The 23,569-nt window shown below is 38.9% G+C and overlaps 1 protein-coding gene across 1 annotated transcript in view; it reads left to right on the top strand.

Moving 5' to 3' along the window:
• PHIP (pleckstrin homology domain interacting protein) overlaps positions 1-23,569 on the top strand; it is a 109,274-nt gene that overhangs the window by 5,599 nt on the left and 80,106 nt on the right. The window contains exons 2-5 of the mRNA XM_019470690.1: positions 5,313-5,473; positions 15,621-15,842; positions 16,462-16,562; positions 23,475-23,545. Of these exons, the coding sequence (XP_019326235.1) occupies positions 5,390-5,473; positions 15,621-15,842; positions 16,462-16,562; positions 23,475-23,545 (478 nt within the window). The 5' untranslated portion in view covers positions 5,313-5,389. The remainder of the gene's footprint in view (positions 1-5,312; positions 5,474-15,620; positions 15,843-16,461; positions 16,563-23,474; positions 23,546-23,569) is intronic.

Raw genomic sequence — 23,569 nt, 5'->3', positions numbered from 1 at the left:
TGAGGGTGCTGGCTGATGTAATTTCAAGGCCGCTCTTGATTATCTTTTGAAATGTTCATCGTGGTCAAGGGAGCTTCCTGAGGACTGGAAGAGAACAAATGTCACTCCTGTCTTGAAGTAGGGTGAGAAGGAGACTCTGTAGAACTAAAGGTGAGTCCTCCTCGCCTCAGTCCTTGGGCAAGTGATGAAGCAAATACTCCTGGAAGCCAACATACTAAGGACAAGAACATGGTTGAGAGTATTTGGCATTGATCTGTGAAGGAGAAGTCATGCCTGACTAGTCTGATAGCCTTTTAAATGAGATGAGTGGCTTGGAGGATGAGGGGACAGTAGTGAACATTGTTTATCCTGACTTCAGCAAGGCTTTTTAAACTGACTCCCGTAACGTTCTCACTGACAAAGTGGTAAGATACGTGCAGAAGTGCTGGGCTCAAAGGGTTGTGATCAGCAGAATGAATTCCAGTGACTGGCATGAGGGCCAGTCACAAGTGGTGTACTCCAGGGGTTGATACTAGAGCCAGTATTGTTCAACATCTTCATTAATAACTTGGATGATAAAACACCAAGTTTTGCAGACAATGCAAAACTAGGAGGAGTGATTGATGGATCAAATGGTCTGTGCTGCCATTCAGGGGGACTTTGACAGGCTGGAGAAATGGGTCAACAGGAATCTAATGAAGTTCCACAAAGAAGTGCAAAGGTCCTACCCCTGGGGAGGAATAACCTCATGCGCCAGTGGACACTGGGGGCCGACTGGCTGGAAAGCAGCTTTGCAGAAAATGAGCCGGCTGTCCTGGTGTTGAACGTGTCAGATGTTGAGTCTATAACATGCCCTTGCACAAAAAAAAAACAAGTGGCATCCTGGGCTGCTGGAGGCAGTGCATTGCCATTAGGTCGAGGGTGTTCCTTCCTCTCTACTCAGCACAGGTAAGATCACACCTCGAGTGCTGGGTCAGCTCTGGGCTCCTCAGAACAAGAGAGATAGACAGACTGGAGCTAGTCTAGCAAAGGACCAGGAAGATGATGAAGGGATTGAGGTATCTGTCATGCAAGGAGAAGCCAAGAGAGCTGGGATTGTTTAGCCTTGAGAAGAGAAAGCATGGCAGGGGGTGTTATCAATGGGTATGAATACCTGAATGAGAGGGTGTGATGAAGATGGAGCCACACTCTTCTCATTGGTGCCTTCTGACAGGACAGAGGCAATGGACACAAACTGAAATAGAGGAAGTTCAATTTAAACATAAGAAAACACCTTTTGGGGGTGATCAAAGCTGTGGCACAGGTTGCCCAGAGAGGTTGCAAAGTCTCCATCCTTGGAGATATTCAAAACCTGACTGGACACAGCCCTGGGCAACGTGCTTTAGCTGACCCTGCTTGAGCAGGGGGGTTGGACTAGATGATCTCTAGAGGTTCCTTCCCGCCTCAACCATTCTGTGGTTCTGTGATAGCAGACCATTTCCATCTTAGAGGCTGGTCATGTTGTGTGAAGATGAGCCCAGTTACCTAAAAACTAGAAGCCAGTTCATTTTATTTGGAACCAATTGGTAAATAATTGATAGCAACTTAAATGATAAAATTTGTGGCAAAGTGTTTTTTACATGTTCAAAGCATCAACAAAGTATGTGGCTTTCTCAGGCATTGGTTTCTACTGATCAGTTAGCTTCATTATGAAATATGAAGAATCCTGATTTTGAAACCAAAATGTCATTTGGAAGTAAGTGGTGGATTGACATTCTGTGTTGCACAACAGCCACTTAATAACATCTGCTTTTTTGGCTTGTTTGTTTTAAATTTTGTTTATTTATTTTTAAAGCAGGATCTTACGTGTGAGTAGTAGACAGGCATGTAAAGCTAAGTTAATCTCAGTTTCCTTAGTTGGCCAGGCGTTGGATGGGAGTTCTTTCTGTGCAGTGTCCACTTCACAGTGCCCTTCCAGCAAGGAGCAGGCAATCTCTGTTCTGTTGTTTTCTTCTTTCTTCCTTCCAATGCTTCTTACTTGTCTTCATGTTGGTTGACTCACTGTAAGGCCCAACTAGTGCACTCTAGCCCTTCCTGGGATAAAGTCTCATCCTTCTTCCCTCTCTTATTATGTATGGTTTGTGGCTCCCACTGCAGCTGTTTAACTGCTTATACCTTATCGCTCTTCCTGAGATTAACACTTCGTTCATACTGACCCATTTGTGTGAGGCCAAGCAAAATTTAAGCAAAGGCAGAAAACTGCTAATATGGCTAAAACAAGAGAGATAATAGACTTGCTGTCACAGGGGTTTCTAAAATCACTTTTTTCCAAATGCAGTTAAAGTCAAGCTAAAATAGATTAGAGACCACATAAGGCCTGACAAGCATTGATGCTAGATACGGGTAACAATCGTTATAAAACCAAAGGCCTATAATTAGTACAGAGGCATTATTATTATTAACAGTTGGTAGCCTTTCTCACCTTGGCTTGCACCAGAAAAATCAATTTCATTGTTCAGCTGCAGGAATTTATTTTTGAGACACAGCTATTTTTAATTTTTACCTGTACTCTGGAGGAAAAAAATAAATGCTGTTGTGCTAGCAAAATGTGCAGATGACACATGGGAGTCATCAGTGTTTGGAATAAAGGGTGGGAATAAAGGTCAGTTAGAGAAATCAAGCTGGATCACGTGGCAAAGTCAGTGAGAGTAAATATAAATGCAGATAAATGGAAGGCCATATTGAAGAACAATGGTGGATGTGAGAATTTTGTTTAAAACAACAACAAAAAAAAACCAGTTTGAGAAGTTTTCTAAAAATTACATGTTTATGGACAGTGTTCAAACCTGCAGGAGACTGATTCTTCCCCTCCCCCCACCAATTGTGTCATCTTGGTAAAAAATTTTCTTCCCATAGAGTTTAAGTTCATAATACTGTTTTTTTCCATGTCAAATCACTTTTCAATTAACTTAATTTTACTTTTAACCAATTTTGAGATTTTTGTATGTTTTAAGTTTTGATCAAGGCCAAAGAGTGAGATAGCTCCCAGTTTTCTTGTTTCCAGTATCACAGTGTTGCCTCTTATTTCCTCCAGTATGTTGATTATTACTGAACAAGGGGCGTTTCACCTGTTGAGTTTCTCAGGGATATGTGAACTAGTAGCAAGTTGCCCATTACCACTTCACATCAGTGAGAACATAATCAGAAATACTGGCTTAGGTTCTGTTAAACTTAATAATCTTCAGTGATTTAAAAAAAACCCAACACAACACCCCCCACCCCCCAAAAAAAACCAAACTTGAAATTTATCTCAAGTACTTTAAAAAGTTTTTCATAAATTCAGATGTAGATTAAAAATTGCATGCTTAAATGAAGTCATAGGTTGTTTTATCCTAAAGAGTATGTGTACACTTTCAATTTATTGACAACATCTCTGCAAATTAAACTTCTAGTTAAGCTTTTTCCCCTTTTTGTGAGCTATGGTTTCATTTTGAAGGCATTGCTAGAAGCTGATTTCCAACAACCATCTCCATCTTGCATTACGAGCAAACAAAAGGTAACTTCTGAATAAATTGAGATGATTGTGTAAGTTCACTTTATTGTTGTGACAAAGACCTTCCTTATTCTGTTTGTGTGTGTGTGTGTGTTTGGGGTTTTTTGGGTGTGGGGTTTTTTGGTGGGGTGTTTGTGTTTTGGGTTTTGGTTGTTTTTTTTTTTAAACTGTAGGATGATTTGTCAGAAGCTGAAACTAGATTTATCTTGTGACTGAACTAATCTTGGTTTCCTGCTGTTTTAAAGTAGACTGTTGGCAAGGAAAAGCTTTGTTGTAAAGCAAATACAACTGCATCTTTTTCTTGTATAAGGGGAGGGTGAAGAGGATACAGTAAAGCATTAAAGGCACTAGTGGCATATTGACTAAAAATGCCTCGCTCCACAGCTAATGATCCTGCTTCTTCACAGAGCATCTTGAAGTAGGAAAACTTCCTTGAATCCTTGGGCTACATAGGCAGTTAACTGAAATGTTTCAGGGCTGTTCTTGTGGCCTAAGGCCAATGGGCTTGGCAGTCGTCCATACCACTAAGTGCTTTTGCTCCTTATAGAGTAGCTACAATCCAGTTTGCATATTTAATGTAGTTTGACCTGTGCTGACTCAGGAACCAGTGTCTGGTTGGTCTGGGCCAAAACCAAGCAATGCGAGAGGTTTGTAGCTGTTTCACAGTTGATGGTAGGGACTGAATGTGATTCAGTGCCCAGACCCATGCCCTGGTCCTGCTCAGTTCACTAGTACAGACATAGCCTTGGGCACATACAAAGAATGGCTAACCAGAGTAGTAATGAAAGTATCAGCTACCTGTCTTGGCACTGATAGATCTTGTTTTTTCATGTGTGTGTAGTGCTGTGGACATTGTTGGGCATTTATGGTTTTCCTTCTCATGTATTCAGAAGCTGGAGATGTGAATATATTACCTGCTTTATCACAATTCTGTGGAATATAAAATGTATCTCATTGCCATTCTTTGGTTGAATGATAATATGGGGAGCTGTTTGACTAACGCCTATGTATGCATGCATATAAGCATTATACTCTGTTGCTTTATCATTGCATGAGTAGCAGTTTAAAATTAGTAACACTGAGCTTTACTTTCTTTACTGAAGCTCTTGATTGAAGATTTCCATTTTGTTAAAACAAAATAGATTCCTGCTCCTGGACCTTTGTAACTTTTAAACTTGGAAAAAATCCCAAACTTCTTGAATGAGGTTCTGTTCGTCAAAATCAGAATTTTCTGTAAGGTTTTGGTAAATTTGTATGTAAATTTTTGTTTGGTGGTTTTTTTGTTTATTTAGCTGTAGTGGCAATGTTCTTAAAAAAAAAAAAAAAAAAAAGAGTGTCTTGCAAGTGGTGGATAAATGTTTGATTGTGTAGACCTCAAAAAACAGATTGCCTTGGAGAAGATTTGAATGTTTGCTGATCTTCAGTTAATAGCTATGTGGAAGCTTTTATGCTTGTTAAATTTGAGGTAGTTTACTCCTCCACGGAAGCTGCCTCAATCCTCCTGAATTTCTGACACTAGGTATAAAGTGAGAAGCATATTTTTGGGCACTTAAAATTGGAAGTTGTATTGCGTCTTTATGTTCTGCCTTGCAGTTTGGTACTTTTTTTGCACGTTTGTATCATAGGCTACTTTTGTACGTATTTTTCCCTAACCATGGCAAAATGAGAGAATTACTATAGTACGCTGTTCATATGGCAAGTGGTCCAGTGTCGAAATAAACTTTCCATGCTGGAGAAGTATTTTAGTTTATGAACCCAATATAAATGCTGCCTCTTCTTTTTTTCGTTCCCCATTTGGTAGTGGATACCCTGTTCTCAAGAAAACTGAATGGAAAATACAGACTTGAACGCCTTGTTCCAACTGCAGTCTATCAACACATGAAGATGCACAAACGAATTTTAGGACACTTATCTTCTGTATACTGTGTAACTTTTGATCGGACTGGCCGGCGAATATTTACTGTAAGTACAAAATCTTTATTTTTGTAGATTTTTTTTTTTTTAAAGTACAGGTAGCATGTCACCTAATTGTTTCCAAAAACTAAAGGTACTGATGTTGTGTATCAAGAGCAGATAAATGCTTTACTACTGTTACTCTCATATATGCTTTTTAATAACCATGCTGGTTTGCATGTTAAGATAGCTTTGGCATACATGTCTTAAAGCTAGATGTGATGGTGATTGCTGATGTGTGTAGTTCAGTCAGAAAACTCAGGTTATTTTCAATGGAAAGGAATTACCCTACGTAGATTCTTTCTTCTGGACTTGTTATCTCTAGCAAAAACGTAAGCAAGAGAAAGGTCCACCACCACAGAATTTGATTAGGAAGTCAGAGAGGGCAGTCAATATGTAAATAAAGATTAGTTTGACTCTCTTCTGTAACATCTGTTAAATTTAAAGCATGACTATTAAGTTTAACAGTCTGGTGATACACTTAGATTTGGTACAGCATGTTGATGGAAACTAGAAAGCTGAAAATTCACATGGTGTGTTGTAACAAATGTTGGTTCACAAGGAATCGTCTTTATGAGATTCCAGGAACTTTTTTTTTTGTACCAGTGTTCTTAATATTTTTAACCATTTTCATTTTTTTTGTTGTTTTGAAAAAAAAAAATGTTGGACAGATGAAATCAGTAATATGTAAATAAAGATTAGTTTGACTCTCTTCTGTAACATCTGTTAAATTTAAAGCATGACTATTAAGTTTAACAGTCTGGTGATACACTTAGATTTGGTACAGCATGTTGATGGAAACTAGAAAGCTGAAAATTCACATGGTGTGTTGTAACAAATGTTGGTTCACAAGGAATCGTCTTTATGAGATTCCAGGAACTTTTTTTTTTGTACCAGTGTTCTTAATATTTTTAACCATTTTCATTTTTTTTGTTGTTTTGAAAAAAAAAAAATGTTGGACAGATGTCTGAAATCAGTACTGAAATTGCAAGTTTCCCAAGGAACGTGAATTATAAAAACAGATAGGTGTGAGTGTAATTTGGATTTCTTGGTAAGGAGCCAAAGATCTCATAAATACACACCTCGTGCCAGTCTGGGACACTTTGGCTACATATATTGCCTTCCCGCAAACACTACACGTAATTGATACCTTTGGGGATCCAGGAGCTTGATTGTCTCCTTTCTAACCTCATGGTAGGTAACTCGGACAATGCAGGTGGAAGTACGGTTCAGTTCTACTTGTAGGTATTGCAGTCCTAACTTGTAAAATTCTTTCAAGGTGGTTGTAAATATTGCTGTGCCCTTTTGCCCACAAACATTTTGCTTTGCTGCATGGAGGGATGTGTCGTTGCAGGGATGGGACACTTACAGTGTTTTGAACAGACTTCTGTTTAGTTGTTTACTTGTTACTTCAGGCATAGCAGAGACTTTTTTCATATTTCTTTAGCTTTCATCGGCAAGCTAAGTCCCTCACCAGTAATAGTCATTAAATTCTTATGTCCTGGAGTTCATGTGTGATTAACCTATCAGGAAAAGGGCTCTCTGTTGTGTGTTTATTTTATATGTGACATGGCAGAATGGATTAGAGATTTTATGTGTACCAAGTATAAAAATTGCCTATGCTCACCCTGTTCACCTCTAAGTAAAAGCTTCTATTTGTGCTTCCTAGATGAAGTGCATACAACTCCTTGTTAAGGTTTTCTGATTCTTCATTTTCCTAAAATTTTCCTGTGTTCCTGAAATCTTTCTTCTTCCGGAGATATACTAAACTTCCTCTTGGGTGCATCTGCAATGATCATTCCTTGTTGCACATTCCCTTGCTTTTTGCAGTCTGATTTAAAAGCGGTTAAAGAGAGAGAATTCTCCTGACTGTATCACCAATTTGTTTCCAAAAGAAGAGTAGAAGAACCTGAAAGAAAATGGGGGGAGCAATATTGCTTCTGCAACCCCAGAGCTTTGCTGGCAGTCCTTTGCTGACAGATATACTGGTGTCCTGGTATGACTGCTTGAAAAAGGTCCCAGTTTAGATCATTATGACTTCAATCTAGTGTTAAAGTGTCTATAGAAATTAATTGTGGCTGGTGAATTTTCATTTTGGAGGGCCTGGGACAGAACTTCTTACCTCAGCGTTCTTGGGTAAATCCAGTGGTTTTTGTGTAGTTGTTTAAGTGGTTGTTGGCAAATGGAAAACCAATGGGTTGCCTTCCACATTCCAGTAAAATCCAAGTTGCTGTAGCTGGCGTGATGTAGTCAGTGGATAAACAGTCATGAACTGTCTTGTTGTAATTGCATCTGTATAATGAAATGGTGCCAATTGTCTTCAGTCTAGACCACTACAATTTCTAAAGTCTCTAGCGTAGTAAGTAAAAATAGGAATTTATAGACAAAACTAAGGCAAATTTCATTCCAGACACGTCTGTTGCCAGCGTGTAAATTCGCATGCATTGATAGGGAATTGTTCTTGCTTTAAATTTTTACTCTACAACCTCCAGCATTCATTGTGACATTAGGTAGATAAGAGGTTGTTTTAGGTTTGTAATTGGTTCTAGAAGATGCATCATAACTGTTTTCTTTTCATCCTGACCTCTGAAGGATTGAAAGCCTCTAAATTCAAGTTCTGTTTATGTTTTGCTTCAAATTAAAAGCAAAAGAAAGTGATCTCAGCACATTTTTGAGTCATACTCTTCTGGGAGATGTTATCTTTGCTAGGAAGATGATGCTCTTAGTTTGCCTAAAGGCAGTGAAAACAGGACATTACGCAGTTTTCCTACTAGCTAGTAGGTCATGCAGTGACTGTTTCTATTTATATTCTTTTACAGATTTCACAAGAGATTTCTGAATATCAACTCCTTACCTGTTTTTTTTCTGAATATACAAAAGTATTCCTAATATACAAACTGTGTTGTCTCAGTAATTTAGTTTGGTTTTTTTTTAATTAACTGCAATTAAGGTGTCCTCTTTACATGGAAAGACACAACTGAAAGATTTATCAGCCATCAGTGAAGAAAACCTAATTATTTCTGAGACTGTGTATTCTGGATCTCTTGAAAAGCGTGACTTGCAGAACCCACACAGGGTAATAGAAGCAGGCATTGTCTTTTCTGGTTCCTGCACTAAACTTTCTGGCTGCAAAGAAGGATGTCCATCTCCTTTTTCCCTGCCTTTATCTTCCTGTCTCTTCTGAGATTACTCTTTCTAGGGAATAATAAACAGTGTTGTGTAATAGTCTGTGTAAGGTTTCCAACCCAAGATTAATTTGTACGTTTCTTGGCAGTTTCACTTCAGCCCATAAGTCTGTGTAATGGTAGGAAAGTAAACCAGTTTTACTCCATACCTTGGCAATGCTGTCATCAGTTCTCTCTTGGTGCTGAACTTGTTCTAGGATTCACTTTTGACAAATGCTTTTTAATAGGCACATAATTCGTAGCAGTTGTAGATATAAGCTTGGAAACATGAGCTGTGGTGTAAGCCAATGCCCTTGCTAGTAGAACTGCAACAGTATTTTAAGAGTTGTGAACTGTCCCATTCAGTACAGGCAGAATCCCATGAATTTATTTGAACTCTAATATTGTTATCTTGCCAAGATGCTACAGAATTCACAATTTTACCTTAGTCTTTTTTTTCCCTTCTTTTTTTCCTCCCCCCCCCCCCCCTTTTTTTTTTGTTTTCCTTTTTTCTTGTTGAGACTTGCTAACAGTCATTTAATTTTTCTCTGCCATGGAGATGTACAACACATACCTCTATAGGTATACTATAGCCAGCTGGTAGGGAGCAGGCTGGTTTTATGCTGATCTTCTTTCCTTGGTTTGCTGTTATTAAATAGATGTCTGAGGACCGTCCAGGTGGTATTAGGTTCCAGAACCAGCTTTTCTTTTCTTGCTGACGATTTTACATCTTTAAGTTGTCTATGTGCAGGTTGCTCTCTGTCAGTTACATTCTGCAAGGAGCGTTTTAGGGGTCTCATAATGCAGGGTTTGGTTTATTGGTTGTCTTTTTTTTTTTTTTTTTTTTTTTGCGCTGTGCTTTGACCAATCTGCTCATGCAGTAAAATGACTGCAGGCTGTAAGCTTACTGTAAAATCAGTAGCTTATTCATAATATTGATCTGTATGTGAGAATTGCAGAAGCATGTTTTATGTAATATGTATAGTCCTGTAGACAGTTGTGGGTTTTTCGGGTTTTTAATTCACGCACCTCCAAGAAAAACGAGGCCAGTGGTTTGAGATTCCTAGACTATGATGCAGTTTAATATTAATAGTTTGGTTCTGTTCTCATGCATGTACTGCTTTGAGAAAGAGATTAATCTTAAACACACGTGAGTATTTTCCACCCCCTATAGTGTTTTGGAAGTTCCGGGTTCCCTATTCCCTTCTTCTACTTTCAGGTCTCTCTTTTGAGTGGTGAGGCTATTATTTGTAAGCATCAGTTTTACACACGCATACCCTTTTTGTGTCTTCCACTTCTTGGGGCTTTTTGGTGGTGACTGCACTTCTGAGAAGAACACGCAAGCTTCTTCATACTCCTAAGTCTCACATTATTTGGACATGAGGAAAAATTTCTTTACTGAAAGAGTAGTTAAACATTGGAACAGGCTGCCCAGGGAAGTGGTTGAGTCCCCATCCCTGGAAGTACTTAAGACGGGTAGATGAGGTGCTTAGGGACATGGTTTAGTGGGCATGGTGGTGTTGGGTTGATGGTTGGACTCGATGATCTTAGAGGTCTTTTCCAACCTTAATGACTCTATGATTATGATAACAGTAGAACAGAATGAGCTGATACTATTTTTCAGATAGTCATTGCATCAAGTAGGTGTAGAGTTTGAAACTTTTTGAAGCTTTAGATACAGAAGTGCAAATTTGAATCTAGAAACACAGGAACGTTTATGGAAACTTACTAATTGAGTAGCATGGGGAAAAAAACCCCGAAATCTGAGTGCTTTATAGAGTGCTCGTATGTTTGTTTTAAGGAAGCAAAAGGATTAAAACTGAATCTACTTAGACCTTTATAAGTAGAGTTTAGAGGAAAAAAAGGGGCCCTTTTTTCTCTAAACTGCTTATAAAGCTCTAAACAGCAAGTTTGCTAGTTCTGTTGTAAACCCGTGTTAACTTCATCAGTTCATTGGAACTGATTTGGAAGTGTGCGTTATTGAGCTTGTTCATCAACTTTTTTCCTCTTCCCTTCTCCTTAGCTTCTCAACAACCTAGTAAAAGTCAATAAATCAAGCTATAAGTGAAATTAGCCTGTGCGTATACGATTGTCAAAACCATTCTGTGACTGAGCTAATTAAACTTTTTTTTCTTTAACAAAACAACACTGTGTGTCTCAAGTTACTCAGTATGAGTAAGATTTGGAGCCTTTTCAAAAGCATTAAATGCTAACAACTACATTTAAATGCAGTCAAACAACTATAAATTTAAGAGATCCTTGAATCTTCTTCTTTCTTGTAGGAATTCTGGGTAGGTGAGCATCTTACTGGGAGGTCTCAAGCACTACCTATTAATTAAAACCTATTCCTCGAGGTGGTTTACTTTCTTTTTGTACAAGTATTTGAGCTGAGCTAAATGTAGCAATAAAGGTAGAGTAAGATGCATAGCACGTTCATTTATTGAGTCTTAGTTCAATGGGTCTGAAACAAAAAAAAAGTGATCTAGAAGGAAATGGTCATTTCAAGGGTTTGATACAGATTTTGAGAGAAAAAGAGAAGTAACAGAAGCTAGAGTTGAGCACTTTGTTTTCATATTCATACAGGCTAACATGATGGGGCAAAGAGCAAAGACTGCAGACACTTGTTACAGTTTGTGAGGATACAATTTGAAGAAGTTCTGAGGTAATTCAGAAGGACTTTTGAGGTTCATGCCAAGTAATTGGATTAATACATACTTACATTGCTGTGTTGTGGTTAAAATGACTACCAAAGTCCTAGCTTAGATGAAATTAAGAGAAATTACAGAATTTGTGTTGTACTTGCTGCTAGACTGTTCTGATTTTTTTATGATAATGCCCTAAGGATATTGGAAAAATTGAAGATTAATGCTCAGAAAAGAGTTGTGGCACTGTCCAAAGTTTTGGAAAATGATGTCTGTTAGTAAGGTGCTCTAGCATGCTTGAGGTATAGAACTTCTAGTGTAAAAGCAAAGGGGTGGTTTGATTATGGTGCAGTTTTATCTGTGGGGTACTCTTTTTCTTTGGATCCTGTTACAACCACATTAACAGAGTAACTTCCCATTAGAACAACTTTATCAAGGGCTTTGGTGATTTCTAACTTGTGGAGAAGCTGAAAGTGTGCAGGGGAGAGGAAGCTTTTTGTTACGGATACTGAGGGACGTGAAAAGGAGTATAAGAGGCACATGCGGACCAAAAGCATCTTTCTCAACAGGGTGGTAAACCTGGTGAGGAGAGCGTTAGAGTAGGAAAGATGTGGGAGGGAGACAACAAACCACAGTCATGTGAGGAAGCGGTAGACCAGGTGGGTAAGCAAAGAATGTGGGGTGATGTAGACAGGAGAAACCCTGAAACAACAAAAAGGGCTGAAGGGGGCCCACCCCAAGTCTATGCACACAGGTCGAGGTGCATTATGGGGAAAGCTACTGGGAAGTGACTAAGTTGGATGAGAGACAGTAGTGGATGTTTTTCCTGAATTAGCAAGGCTTTCAACGCTGTCTCCCATAGCATGCTTACTGACAAAGTGATGAAGTACAGGCTAGATAAGTGGACAGTGAGACTGAAAATGGCCTGAACTGCCTGGTTCGAAGGGTTGTGATTAGCAGCACAAAGTCCAGCTGGAGGGCAGTTACTAGGGGCATACCACAGGGTTTGGTACTGAGGCCAGTGCTTTTTAACGTTTTCTTCAAGGACCTGGTTGATGGAGCGGAGGGTACCTTCAGTAAATGTGTGGAAGATAACAAAACAGGAATGGTTGATACATCATCCTGGGTGACCTGCTCTAGCTGACCCTACTTGAGCAGGGGGGTTGGACTAGATGATCTCTAGGGGTCCCTTCCCACGTTAATGATTCCGTGATTCTGTCTGTCCATTGCTGTTCAACTGTACAGACTCCGGTTGTTTTCCGTGGGCTGGCACTGTAGCTGTCTAGCAGTTGGATAAGGCAAATGTGTACCACAGAATCTCACCATGGAAGTTCTATGCATAAGTAGAAATAGTATAGGCTGTACCGTTGCTCTCCTTACCCTAGAGACAGAAAATGTAATTATTAACAAGCTTCCCTTATTATCTCCTTTGTCAAATAGACACATCCCTGCAACAATCCCTCTTATGACAAAGTTTTTAGAAGTAGAAACTGGCTGTTGCTTGCAGTAACTAACCAAGACTGCACAAGGAAGCAGTCCTTAGTTGAGTGTTGAGTTTAAATGTTCAGAGCACTACTCTTCTGTAATGCTGATTGTTGCTCAGCCTCCGCGTCCTTGGAGGACCAAAGAGAAGTCTGAAATCTCAAACTTACTTTTCTGTTTGAGGGAAGAGGGACCTTCTCTTAATAGAAGTACTTGTTTAAAATGAGTATGCAGTGACACAGAATTTGTTTGACAACCTTAATTGGAGGATCAGAAGTTTATGCCAAAAAATGACTAGGGCAGAGAAGCATGGCAGCTGGTAAATCAAAATTACCTACCAAGGCAGTCCAGAAAGCAAATACACAGTAAAGTTTTAAATTATCTTGATTTTGCATGTAGATTCCCCCTGTAAAACATTGTGCTGGGTTAAAATGTCACTAATGCTCCAGAGTAGCTTTTTTGCTGATGTTAGAGATACAGACCTTCTGTAGAGAAGCAACCTGTATTTGTGATCTGTAGAAAACATGTGCCCTGTCAATGTACCTAAATACAATCAGCTTTCTTTTTACTGTTTCAAAAACTGGGGCTATAGTTGTATCTCTTTTTGTTAAGAGGTATGTGTCTTGCCTGAATCGACATAAATAAAACAGGAAGAGAGAAACTGCCGTGCATAACTGCCTGTAAGCCAGAAACAAGTTCTTGTTCACTGAACAAAAAGTAAGCCTGAGGAAGTTGCCTGGTTTGTAAGGGCATTGCTACAAATGAGAATGGGTGTATAATTGTTAGGTAACTGCAGGTATGCTGTTCCCCTCCTTCTCCCAGATATTAGTTTTGAATCTGAACTAACGTAATGAAAAAAATTTAGCTACCTTTTCAAGTAGTGAACTGAATTTTTTTTCATAGTAACTACATTTAAAAAGTTAAGGAAATAAGGGGAAATAAATTGTCTGTTCATCAGCATTAACGTAATGTAAACAGGCTAGTCAGTATTTATTAGAAAAACGCAAAAAATAAAAAAAAGCTTTCCAGTCCTTTTTTTGCATTCCAGTAACTGCAGAATGTATCTGGGTTCCTTTTGAAAGTGTTTCCTGGCTCTCTGGCGGGACAGCTCTACTTCATGCGTAGTGGCTGTGTCAGAACTTCCCAAGTTGGGTGTTGGTGTCCTGGGATTGGGCTGTCCAGAAGAGTAGCTAAATTGAGCTGCGGCAACGTGGGATTTTTGTAGTTAAGTGAATGTAGACTAAAGAGTGTACTAAATAAGGAAAATGTGTCATTTACCTGTTTACAAAAGCTGTAATGTTGAAAATAGTATCAGTAGCCTCTAAATATTTTTTGACACTTTTGGTCATTAGATGCTTAAGATTACCGCATGCTTACCAGTCTTTTAAAAGTCATAAAACCATAGAATTGTTTGGGTTGGAAAAGACCTTTAAGATCATCAGGTCCATCTGTTAACCTAACACTGCCAAGTCCACCACTAAACCATGTCCCTAAGCACCACATCTACACGTCTTTTAAATACCTCCAGGGATGGTGACTCAACCACTTCCCTGGGCAGCCTCTTCCAATGTTTAACCACTCTTTCAGTAAAGACATTTTTCCTTATGTCCAATCTAAACCTCCCCTGGAGCAACTCGAGGCCATTTGCTCTCGTCCTATCGCTTGTTACTTGGGAGAAGAGACTGACACCCACCTCGCTACAACCTCTTTTCAGGCAGTTGTAGAGTGCACTAAGGTCACCCCTGAGCCTCCTCTTCTCCAGGCTAAACAATCCCAATTCCCTGAGCTATTGGTCCCTGTACGTTGGATACCTTTTTTTATAAAAGGTGGATGATAGTATTGCCCTGCCTTCTGACTTTTTTAAAGAACAAATACTAGATAAACCTGTGCAGAGGCCCTGTAAGTAGATGGAAGAGGAAAAACCGAGGTGAAGTTTTATAATGATGGTGTCACATTGTAACTTCCTGCGGCACCTGTGTGTGTCCAGTAGCAGTTAGTGCTCCAGATGTTAAAACCTGACACCCAGCTTTGTATTGCTTCTGAACCTAAGCAAATGGATGAGATGTATACAGCAAATCTCTATCAGCGTCTCTGTTAAATGTTCAAATGTCATTGCGTTGAGTGAGGTGCAAAGATACTCAGACTTTGAGGGAGGTGCAGGAATGCAAGGAAAAATGAAGGGCTGAGTTCTGAAGTTTTTGCTAGGGCCTTGAATTTGTTGTATACAGGCAAGCAGCTGTTACAGTGATGTGAGAAGACCAGCAAAATTTAAGTATGAATAGGTAGCTGAAGCCTCTGAAGTTTCTTCAGAAAGAGTGGTCATTTCAGTGTTTGTTAATGTGAATATTAAAGCAGATTTATAGTACTTTGACTTAATAATGGAATAGCTGTTCATACAGACTTTTTACCTCACTCTTACTGTGGTAAGTATACTACTGACGCTGGTAGGGCATGAAGATTAAACTAGTAAGATAAAGAACATAAGTGGGTATAATGCTAAATGACAAACACAGTACCAATTCATAATTCATTTTCACTTTCAATGTAAATTTTCATCTTAATGTATTGCAACAGCTTCTTCAGTTTGGACTGGGGTTTTGAAAAAAGTGTCTTGCTGAAGAGTGTAAATACAACTTGCTGTAGAATTTGTGATCTGTATTATAAATGCATGATGCTTTGTGTATACTGTTGAGAACTAATGTAATCTGATGTTGCGTTTTGAATGCAGCGTGGAAGACTGTTAAAAGTAGGGGTGGGAATATTTATCTATGTATGCCACTAGTTCTGTTGTTCACTTCATTGTGTTAGTTAACTGTAACATCAAAACAGCTGATGGTATGGTTGAAATGATTTCTATCTTACTTCTAGGGATCAGATGATTGCCTTGTAAAAATCTGGGCAACAGATGATGGAAGGTTGTTGGCTACCCTGAGAGGGCATGCAGCTGAAATATCTGATATGGCAGTGAACTATGAAAACACCATGATAGCTGCTGGAAGCTGTGACAAAATGATCAGAGTTTGGTGCCTTCGAACTTGTGCACCCTTAGCAGTTCTGCAGGGCCACAGTGCATCTATAACATCATTGCAGGTAGGTTTTTGCTTTGTGAACTCACCTGAGCAATAAAATGCATTCTTTGACTGAAAAAGGAACCACCCAAGAATGTTCCCATGTAATAAAAATGCACGCCTGGCAACTAAGCCGTGAAGTGAGAAGGAATTTCCACAGTGTACATTGTGAAATAACACGTGTTTATTGTCAAAATGCCTGACCCTTGAAAAATGCCAGACATAATCCTTGTTCAAAAAAATTGCATGACGCACGTGGGCAGTGCTGTTTTGAAGTATCATTCCTTTGCAGGCTGTGATTCTGAGTTGCAGGTATATTGAGTAAGAACTGCAGTCACTGCTGAATAGTTTGGTTTGTTTCTGTTTAGAGTTGCATGCTGTTGCATGACTTGGATGTGGGGAGGGAGAACCCAGAGTGCTTTGGCAAGTAACCCAGAAGGGTTGTTCTGAAGGAAGAGATTGACTCTGAGAAGCATCGTGTTACTTTGGTGTTCATTGCAATTTATTGGGGTGTTTTTTTCCTTAAGTATGGTTTGATACATGAATTTTTCTTTGAGAAGTCAATGACTTGAGGAACTTATTAGCACATCTGGAACAGATTAACAGGAGACCTTTTCTTTTTTCTTCCTCACTTCCCCCAGTTCTCTCCACTGTGCAGTGGCTCAAAGAGATACTTATCTTCAACCGGGGCAGATGGAACAATATGCTTTTGGCTGTGGGATGCTGGCACCCTTAAAATAAAGTTAGTTGCTATTTTATTTGTTGCTATTTCTTTGTTTGTAATTAAGAATGTTGTACAAATGTTGGAGAAAAAATTGACTAAAACAAAACTTGTCACTGGCTGGTTCGCTGTGTGATTGTTGGGTGTGATCTGTTTCTGATGTAGCTATAGCTTGCTTGCTTATCTTTTAAGGACTAAGTTGATAATATAACTAACTGTTGAGGATTTTGTGGAGTGAAGCAAGTAACTACACAGTTTTGCTCAATCTCTGTTAATTTAGTAGAAAATGTCTAATGATTTTTTTCTAACGTGATGTCAAAGTTGGCGCTTTTTGGTTGTGTTCTCATTTCTTAATTCCAAATTAAATGAAAAAGATGTTGATAATATGATTGCAATTTAGACTTGAAAATCCAAATTTTTTTAGGAGAAGGTAATGTCCTAGTGATAAATTAGGATGCGGTATTTTTTATGTTTCTTCTTTTCTTATTTCTATTACCGTTTCATAGTTGCTCTTTAACACAGCAGTAGGCAGCACTCTTGAGCAGCTGTGTATTGGTAGCTGAAGTTGAGTCTGAAGCTTCTGCCTTCAAAGTGTAAAATATTAAAAGTGTTGTCAGGATCCTCAAATAGAGATAGGATTTTTTAAATTAACTTGTTCAGTGGCTTTCAAATGCTTTTTGCTCCTTCTTTTCCTTTATCACAAAACACCTGTAGCTTAAAATTGGGAATAGTTGTTTTAGTAATCACTAGTAATTTAGTTTTGGGGATGGGATGTTTTCTTACAGATATATTCTCCTTGGTAGGTTGGTTCCATTTTCTTGTAGTTTTGGTATTTGCTGTTAGAATCTCTTTCTTGCAGCATGCCAAGGTTATGCAGGGCTTGTAGGTAGGTTTGCCAGTTCTCTAGTTGTCTGGACCTTAACTATTTTGATTTTTCTCTGGGTATTTTGGCTCTCTTTTTCTGATACTGTAGGTGAAGCTGCTTCTCAGGCTGTTAAACCTCTGCTGCCTGGTCCACGCTGTAGTCAAAGTAACACTCCTCCTTACTGAGGAGATGGCTTACATGCTTATTTTAATATGTGAAGGGGAGGAGTTGCCACCACATTGTTTTTCTTAAGGTCTCTTATGTCTGAGCTCTTGTTGACAAGATGAAATCCTAATCTGCCTGATTTTTAAACCTTTTGAGCCCACATACTTCTCTCTTTTTTCTTTTTCTCTTTTTTCTCCTTTCTCCTTCTCCTAAATAAAGTTTGACTATGGAATTGGATTTTGAAACAAATTCTGTCATTAGAGAATAGGGGAATTAATGAGACTTAAGTGGGTTATACTGTATGAGCTGGAAGGTGAATGTTTAGAAATCATGAATATTTGGAGAAATCATGGAGTTGGATGGGATTTGTCTTGAGGTAAAACTTAGGGAGTGAGAAAGCTGGTGTCAGTTATGGTAGGGGATTCTCAACTAATTCCTGTCCATGGTGATATGTAAATGTAGAATACAAATTTTCAGTGAGATGCACTTGGCAAATATTAAAGGAATAAAAGATTTTTGAGTAATGCTTTCATGTATAAGTGGTCGCAGCAGATGTGATCAGACAGCAGCATAGAGAAAACAGATTAGTTCAGCTCTCTCATGCAGCACAGCAAGGATCTGGTAACCCAAGTCATGCCAGTGATTCATGTTGCTTAATGACACAGAGTGCAGAGTAAATTTTGAGACTGGAATTTGTACCATCCTTACCTTCTGTCCTGGAAGTATTCTATACGTTGTGTTTGAGAGGATGGAGGGACCCTCTAAGCTATGTTTCTTCAGTCTGGGAGAAGATGGGTGCATGAAGATGAGATGTGTACAGTCATAAGTGTCTTGAGGAGGGCATATAATGAGTAATTGCTTGTTGGCCCTTATTGAACTAGAGGGTATCAAGTGAAGGTAGCCAATTCCAAATTGGGAGGAGGTGGTTCTTTACAAAACATGCAGTTAAGCTATGAAATTCCTCTCCACAGGACATTATTATGCATTATATGAAGATATTAAAAGGTATCACTGTATGGTTTTTCTGCTCTTTCACATCCAGTTTTGGCTACTTTGGAGGCAGGATACTGGTCTTAGATCTTTGTTTGAATTTAGTAGAGCTGCTATGTATTTGAAGTAATTGATGCTTTTTGATCAAAGCTAAAACTTGATAAAAATATGGTAAAGTCTAAATAAGAAACAGGCATGTCTTTTGGGACTGGAACATAACTGTGTGTCACTTAGGATATCAAAATAGTTGGACACCCAGAAAAGCCCTGGGTGGTAGCTCTTCCTGAATTGAACAGTATACTAGTTCAGGAGAACTTGTTAGTTACAGGAAGTTTTACTTAATTTGCTAAACTGTGAACTTTTCTAACTGTGATTGCGTTTATTCCAGTAAATCATATTAAGTGATACTGGGAAACTAAGTCCAGTGTAATTTTTTACAAGAAGGCTGCATTGTATGGACAGTGCGACTCAGTAACGGGTGTAGGTTGTCATACAGTTATTGATGAGGTGATTGCGCTTCCGTATACCCTTAGATCTGGATCTGCTCTCAGAATTGCGGAAACATGGTAGGTTGTTTCCACATCCATTCAGTAATGTGCTGGGGGAAAACGAGTGCCAGCGGTATAAGACCATCAAAGGAAAGAGAGATCCCATTAATTTTTTTCACAAGGCCCTTTGTGGGGTTATTTTTTAACAAATGTTTTGTGTAGGCCATCTGAAAGAGAGAGTAAGTGGTGGGGAGGGAAGTTTGTCATTCCTTTTGTTGCTATAGTAAAAAAATACAGGCTTGCTTCTGTTCAGTATCTCTAAAAAGGAGGAAAGCTGGCAGAAAAAGTAAAATCTTGTACCACAGTTATTCAGGTTCTGAGCTTGCGGCCCTCTATCTCGGTTCCAGCAGCCCTTCCGCCCCAGGCAAGAGAAATGGCAGCTTTCAGGCAAGACTGAAAGATCCGAGCAGAGCAGGTGAAGGGTGCTGTCACATGCTTAAGTCAGAATTTGATTTCATGCTTCTCCTGAGCTTGACTGCAGCCTGTCCTTCAAGAATACAATTGCTATCAGTGGTGAAAGTGTGTTACTAAATCATCCAATACTTTAAATTGGGACTGGTGGTGAAATCTTGAAATTTCAACTACAAAAAAAAAAAAAAAAAAATATATATATATACACACACACACCCCACCCCCTGCTTTTTATACTCGGCACTACTTGAATCATCTGGCAGTGAGTTAAGATTATGAGCTGTTGGGCAGCCTCATGATGATCATGTGGTTGATCATAGTTTCAAGATGATTGGCAGTGCCAGCAGTACTTCGCTGAACTTTTTCATAAAATAGGGGAAAGGCAGCGTTTCGATACACTACTGTGTTCAGTGTGCTCTCTTGAATTAAAAATAATCAGTTTTGTTCTTAACTACGCTGAAAACTGTTTCAATGGAACCCAGTTTGGATGGTTAGGTCTACTAGACCAACTCCCTGCCTTTAACTGAAAATTGGACTTAGTCCCTCCTGGGAAGAACTCCCCCTGAAGGCAATCTTTCTCTGTCAGCTTCTTCAAGAGATGAGGAAACTGGAAATTGTTCTTCATTCTCCACTTCTAAAATTAGATCAAAATATTATGAAGCAATTATTGTATCTCAGCCGATCATGAAGAATTGGAAAATTCACTACCTTGAAAACTGTAGTATTTGTCATTAAAAGGGACTTTGATATCCTTTCAGTCTTCCAATGTCTAGTGCCCTATCCCAGTTCTGTTTTGTCTTTTTAATCTCTGCAAAGGTTTATTTTGTTTCATTCTTAGATCGTGGAAATCCTTGTATTTGGTTTTGCCAGCAGCTCTGCTGTAGTATTAATAGTATCTCTGAAATTAGAGGCTTCCCATGTTGGTCTCCCAATTTTTTTATAACCTCATTAATTGAGGCATCTAGGTCACACATATGGCCCAGACAGGAGATGCTTGGTGACAGAGCTCTCCTTTGATAAACTGCAAAAAGACACATTAAAGTAGATTAGGTGCCATAGGATGAAACACAGACATTGACACGGCTGATATAAAAATTTTTTTGTTGTTCAAAGGAGAGTGATCAGCCTTGTTCATGTGCTTCTGTGACTAGTGTAGATGCATGCTCTTCAGTATTACAGAGCTTCGTGTATGCTCCTCTTCTTTCAGTGAAGATGTTTCTGACCAGGCAGTTACCATGTATGCCTAAAAGCAGTAACATTCCAGGTAGATTAATTTGGTTTCTAAACAGAGGAACGGTAAGGTTGGTTGTTGCTGCAGGTAAGGAAGTCAAGGAATGTGGCTCAAACAAGATGGGAAAATGATAAAAAAATTAGGTAATCAAGACTTTCCCCATATTTAGTCTCCTGTTTCTGTTCTGGATGGTGATAGAAAACACAAGAGCTGGATCCTGTATCAGTTGGCAGTAGGGAGAAGAGAGAAAATCAGCCTTGGGTCATCAGAAATTGAAGAATAATCTGCATCAAGTTTAAGGGAGAATTATTATGACTGGTCAGTGCATCAAAGTTGAATTAGTTGCACTGCAAAATATTTGCATGTGTATCTTCTTTGAGAAAGATGCTGAGTTTTCTTGTTATTATTCTGCCACCTGTTTAGATCACAAATTTCCAGTGTTAGTCTGTTATTGCCAGACCATATGAACAAGGCAGCAGAACCGTCTCACAGATTTGGGTAGAGGAACTTACTGTAGTGCCTTTCTTCTTTTCTATTTTTTCCCCCCATAATTTTAAAAAGAGGAAAAAAAAACTGAGGAAAAACACGTGTTGATGATTTTGATGTTACTGTTTTGGACAAGACGTTGATTTCTCAATTGTCATTAGTGTGGTGTGATACTTCCCATCTGCTTTCTTAAGCAGAAGGCACTTGATGTTGAAGGGGGTGGTCATACATCAGAATTCAGATATGCTGAACCTTGTTTGTTAGCTTGTAAACAAAGACTTAATTTGGAGAGGCTATATCACACATCTGTTTTCTGGGAAGAAGTCTTGCTTGAGCCACTACATGTCCAGAGTGAGGGTGGTCTGCAGGGCTTGGATTAGTTAACCATTCTTGCGCTGTTGCTGCATTTTGAATAAGATGAAGTTGTGAGATGTTTATATGGGTGAGTGGGTCCCTTAGTTGAGCCACATACACCAAATTGCTGCTTTGTCTGCTGCTCTGAGTGCAGGTTATTTTTTGACTGCAGCCCGTCTCATTTCTGGATCTGTGTTGAACTTAATACAGGTCTCCTCCAGGAGGAAAATGGTTTACCAGGGCTTTTCTGGACCTCTCTATGAAATGTTTATGAAGGTATCTTAGTGCTGTCCAGCCACTTAATAATTGGATTGAGAATGTTTGTAAAGCGAAGCAATTAGCTTGGTTTCTGTACATTGCAAGAAATTATGCTTTTATCCACTTTCCTTGCTTCCTAAAAATACTGATTGCCCAGCTCATTTTGCAAAGACCACAGTCTGCTCTAGTGTAAAATAACACACGTTAGAGAGACGTAAGTTGGAGAATTTAACTTGGTTATCCAAACTAAAACGTAAGTGCATACTTGCTCTATTTTGCAGCTGTCCTAACTCCAAAGGCAGAGTTCACAAACGACAGTGGAAGAAAACAGCAGCCTATTTATCTATTTACATTTGCTCCAAATTATGTAAGCTGCATATTGAATCATCTGATAGTTCTTTTTATGTTAGTATCTCAGTTAAGAAGGGTTTCAACTGTTTTGTAGAATGGATCTTTGTCTTGTTTAGTGTATCTTGTTGTGAAGTTTCCTTGTCATGAGTCTTAAAACTCCTAGAGGAAAGTTCACAGAAACAGCCTACACTGAATGGACAATTTGGAGAAGGATTTCTTAACTGGTATTCCTGGTGTTTATTACTTTGTTTTATGCATAGGCACCACTAAGATTTAATGTTTACTACTTTCTTTGAGATAGCAATAGCTGATTAGTGGAGAAAGATCTCTTGCGCATCTTCCTTCAGCTGAAATAAATTATATGGACCATTTTGCTTTTAGAAGAGAAAACTTTGGATAAGTTATGAATATGCATTTTTTTCTGTTAAATCTTTAGCGATGACACTTGTGGGTGTAATGCTGCTGTTCTCTAGTAAGTTTATTCTTTGAGTGAAGATTGCAGATGGCATACTATGCAAGACCACCTACTGATTTGAGGTTGCTGCAGCGCATGAGCAGAATTGAAGTAATGATTGAGGAACCAGATCTGATTTGTTTTGTTTTTATACACTCTTAGAGTGCCAAATCCATTGAAGCTTTAGTTCTGCTTGCACATCAGGTTCTGAAATGCCTAAAAGGAAGCACAGGCCAGAAAGTAAAATTTCTTACAAAACTTCTAGCCATTGTCCTGATATTCTTTGGGCACTATTTGAAACTAGCTGACAAAGAATATATGTCCTCTGAAGAAACTGGTATATTCTAATCCTGTGAAAAACTCTGAATTTGTTTAAATTTCTTCTGTATCCTTTTCTATAAAGAGCGCCGAGGTCTGTTTCCCTCTTGTAAAAGCAGCCGTGTGCTGCAGGAGAAAACCAGAGTTCCAGTACACCCAGTGGTTTAAAACTGAACGTGATGGGCAGCTGGCTCTAGCATCTTCTGTTCTGCTTTGCCAGTGACTTAAGGAGTGTGTTTTGTACAGCAATATTAGAGGGGAGAGGGGAACAGGATTTAAGTTGTGATACAGCTCTCCTTGATACATGGATTACTTAGTCCATCTGGATGTCTTAGTTTCCTAAAGATCAGATCATGAAGCATAGTCACACAAGATTGTTTATATATGGGCAGCCATCTGTTCCTTCATGTTTAATTTTGTCCTTCTGTGCTTTATTTCTAAGATACTGACTTATTTTTTGAAGCCCTATTAGGAAATTATTTAACTGTTTCTTTATTTGTAGTCCAAGGCCAACAAAGTTTACAGAACGCCCTCGGCCCGGAGTCCAAATGATCTGTTCTTCTTTCAGTGCTGGTAAAATACCTTCCCCCTCTCCCC

The sequence above is a fragment of the Aptenodytes forsteri genome, unplaced genomic scaffold (genome assembly GCF_000699145.1).
Source record: "Aptenodytes forsteri isolate BGI_AS27 unplaced genomic scaffold, ASM69914v1 Scaffold288, whole genome shotgun sequence".
NCBI classification, from domain to species: Eukaryota; Metazoa; Chordata; class Aves; order Sphenisciformes; family Spheniscidae; genus Aptenodytes; species Aptenodytes forsteri.
The sequence above is the reverse complement of the archived record's forward strand: the minus strand, read 5'-3'. Positions and strand labels throughout refer to the sequence as shown.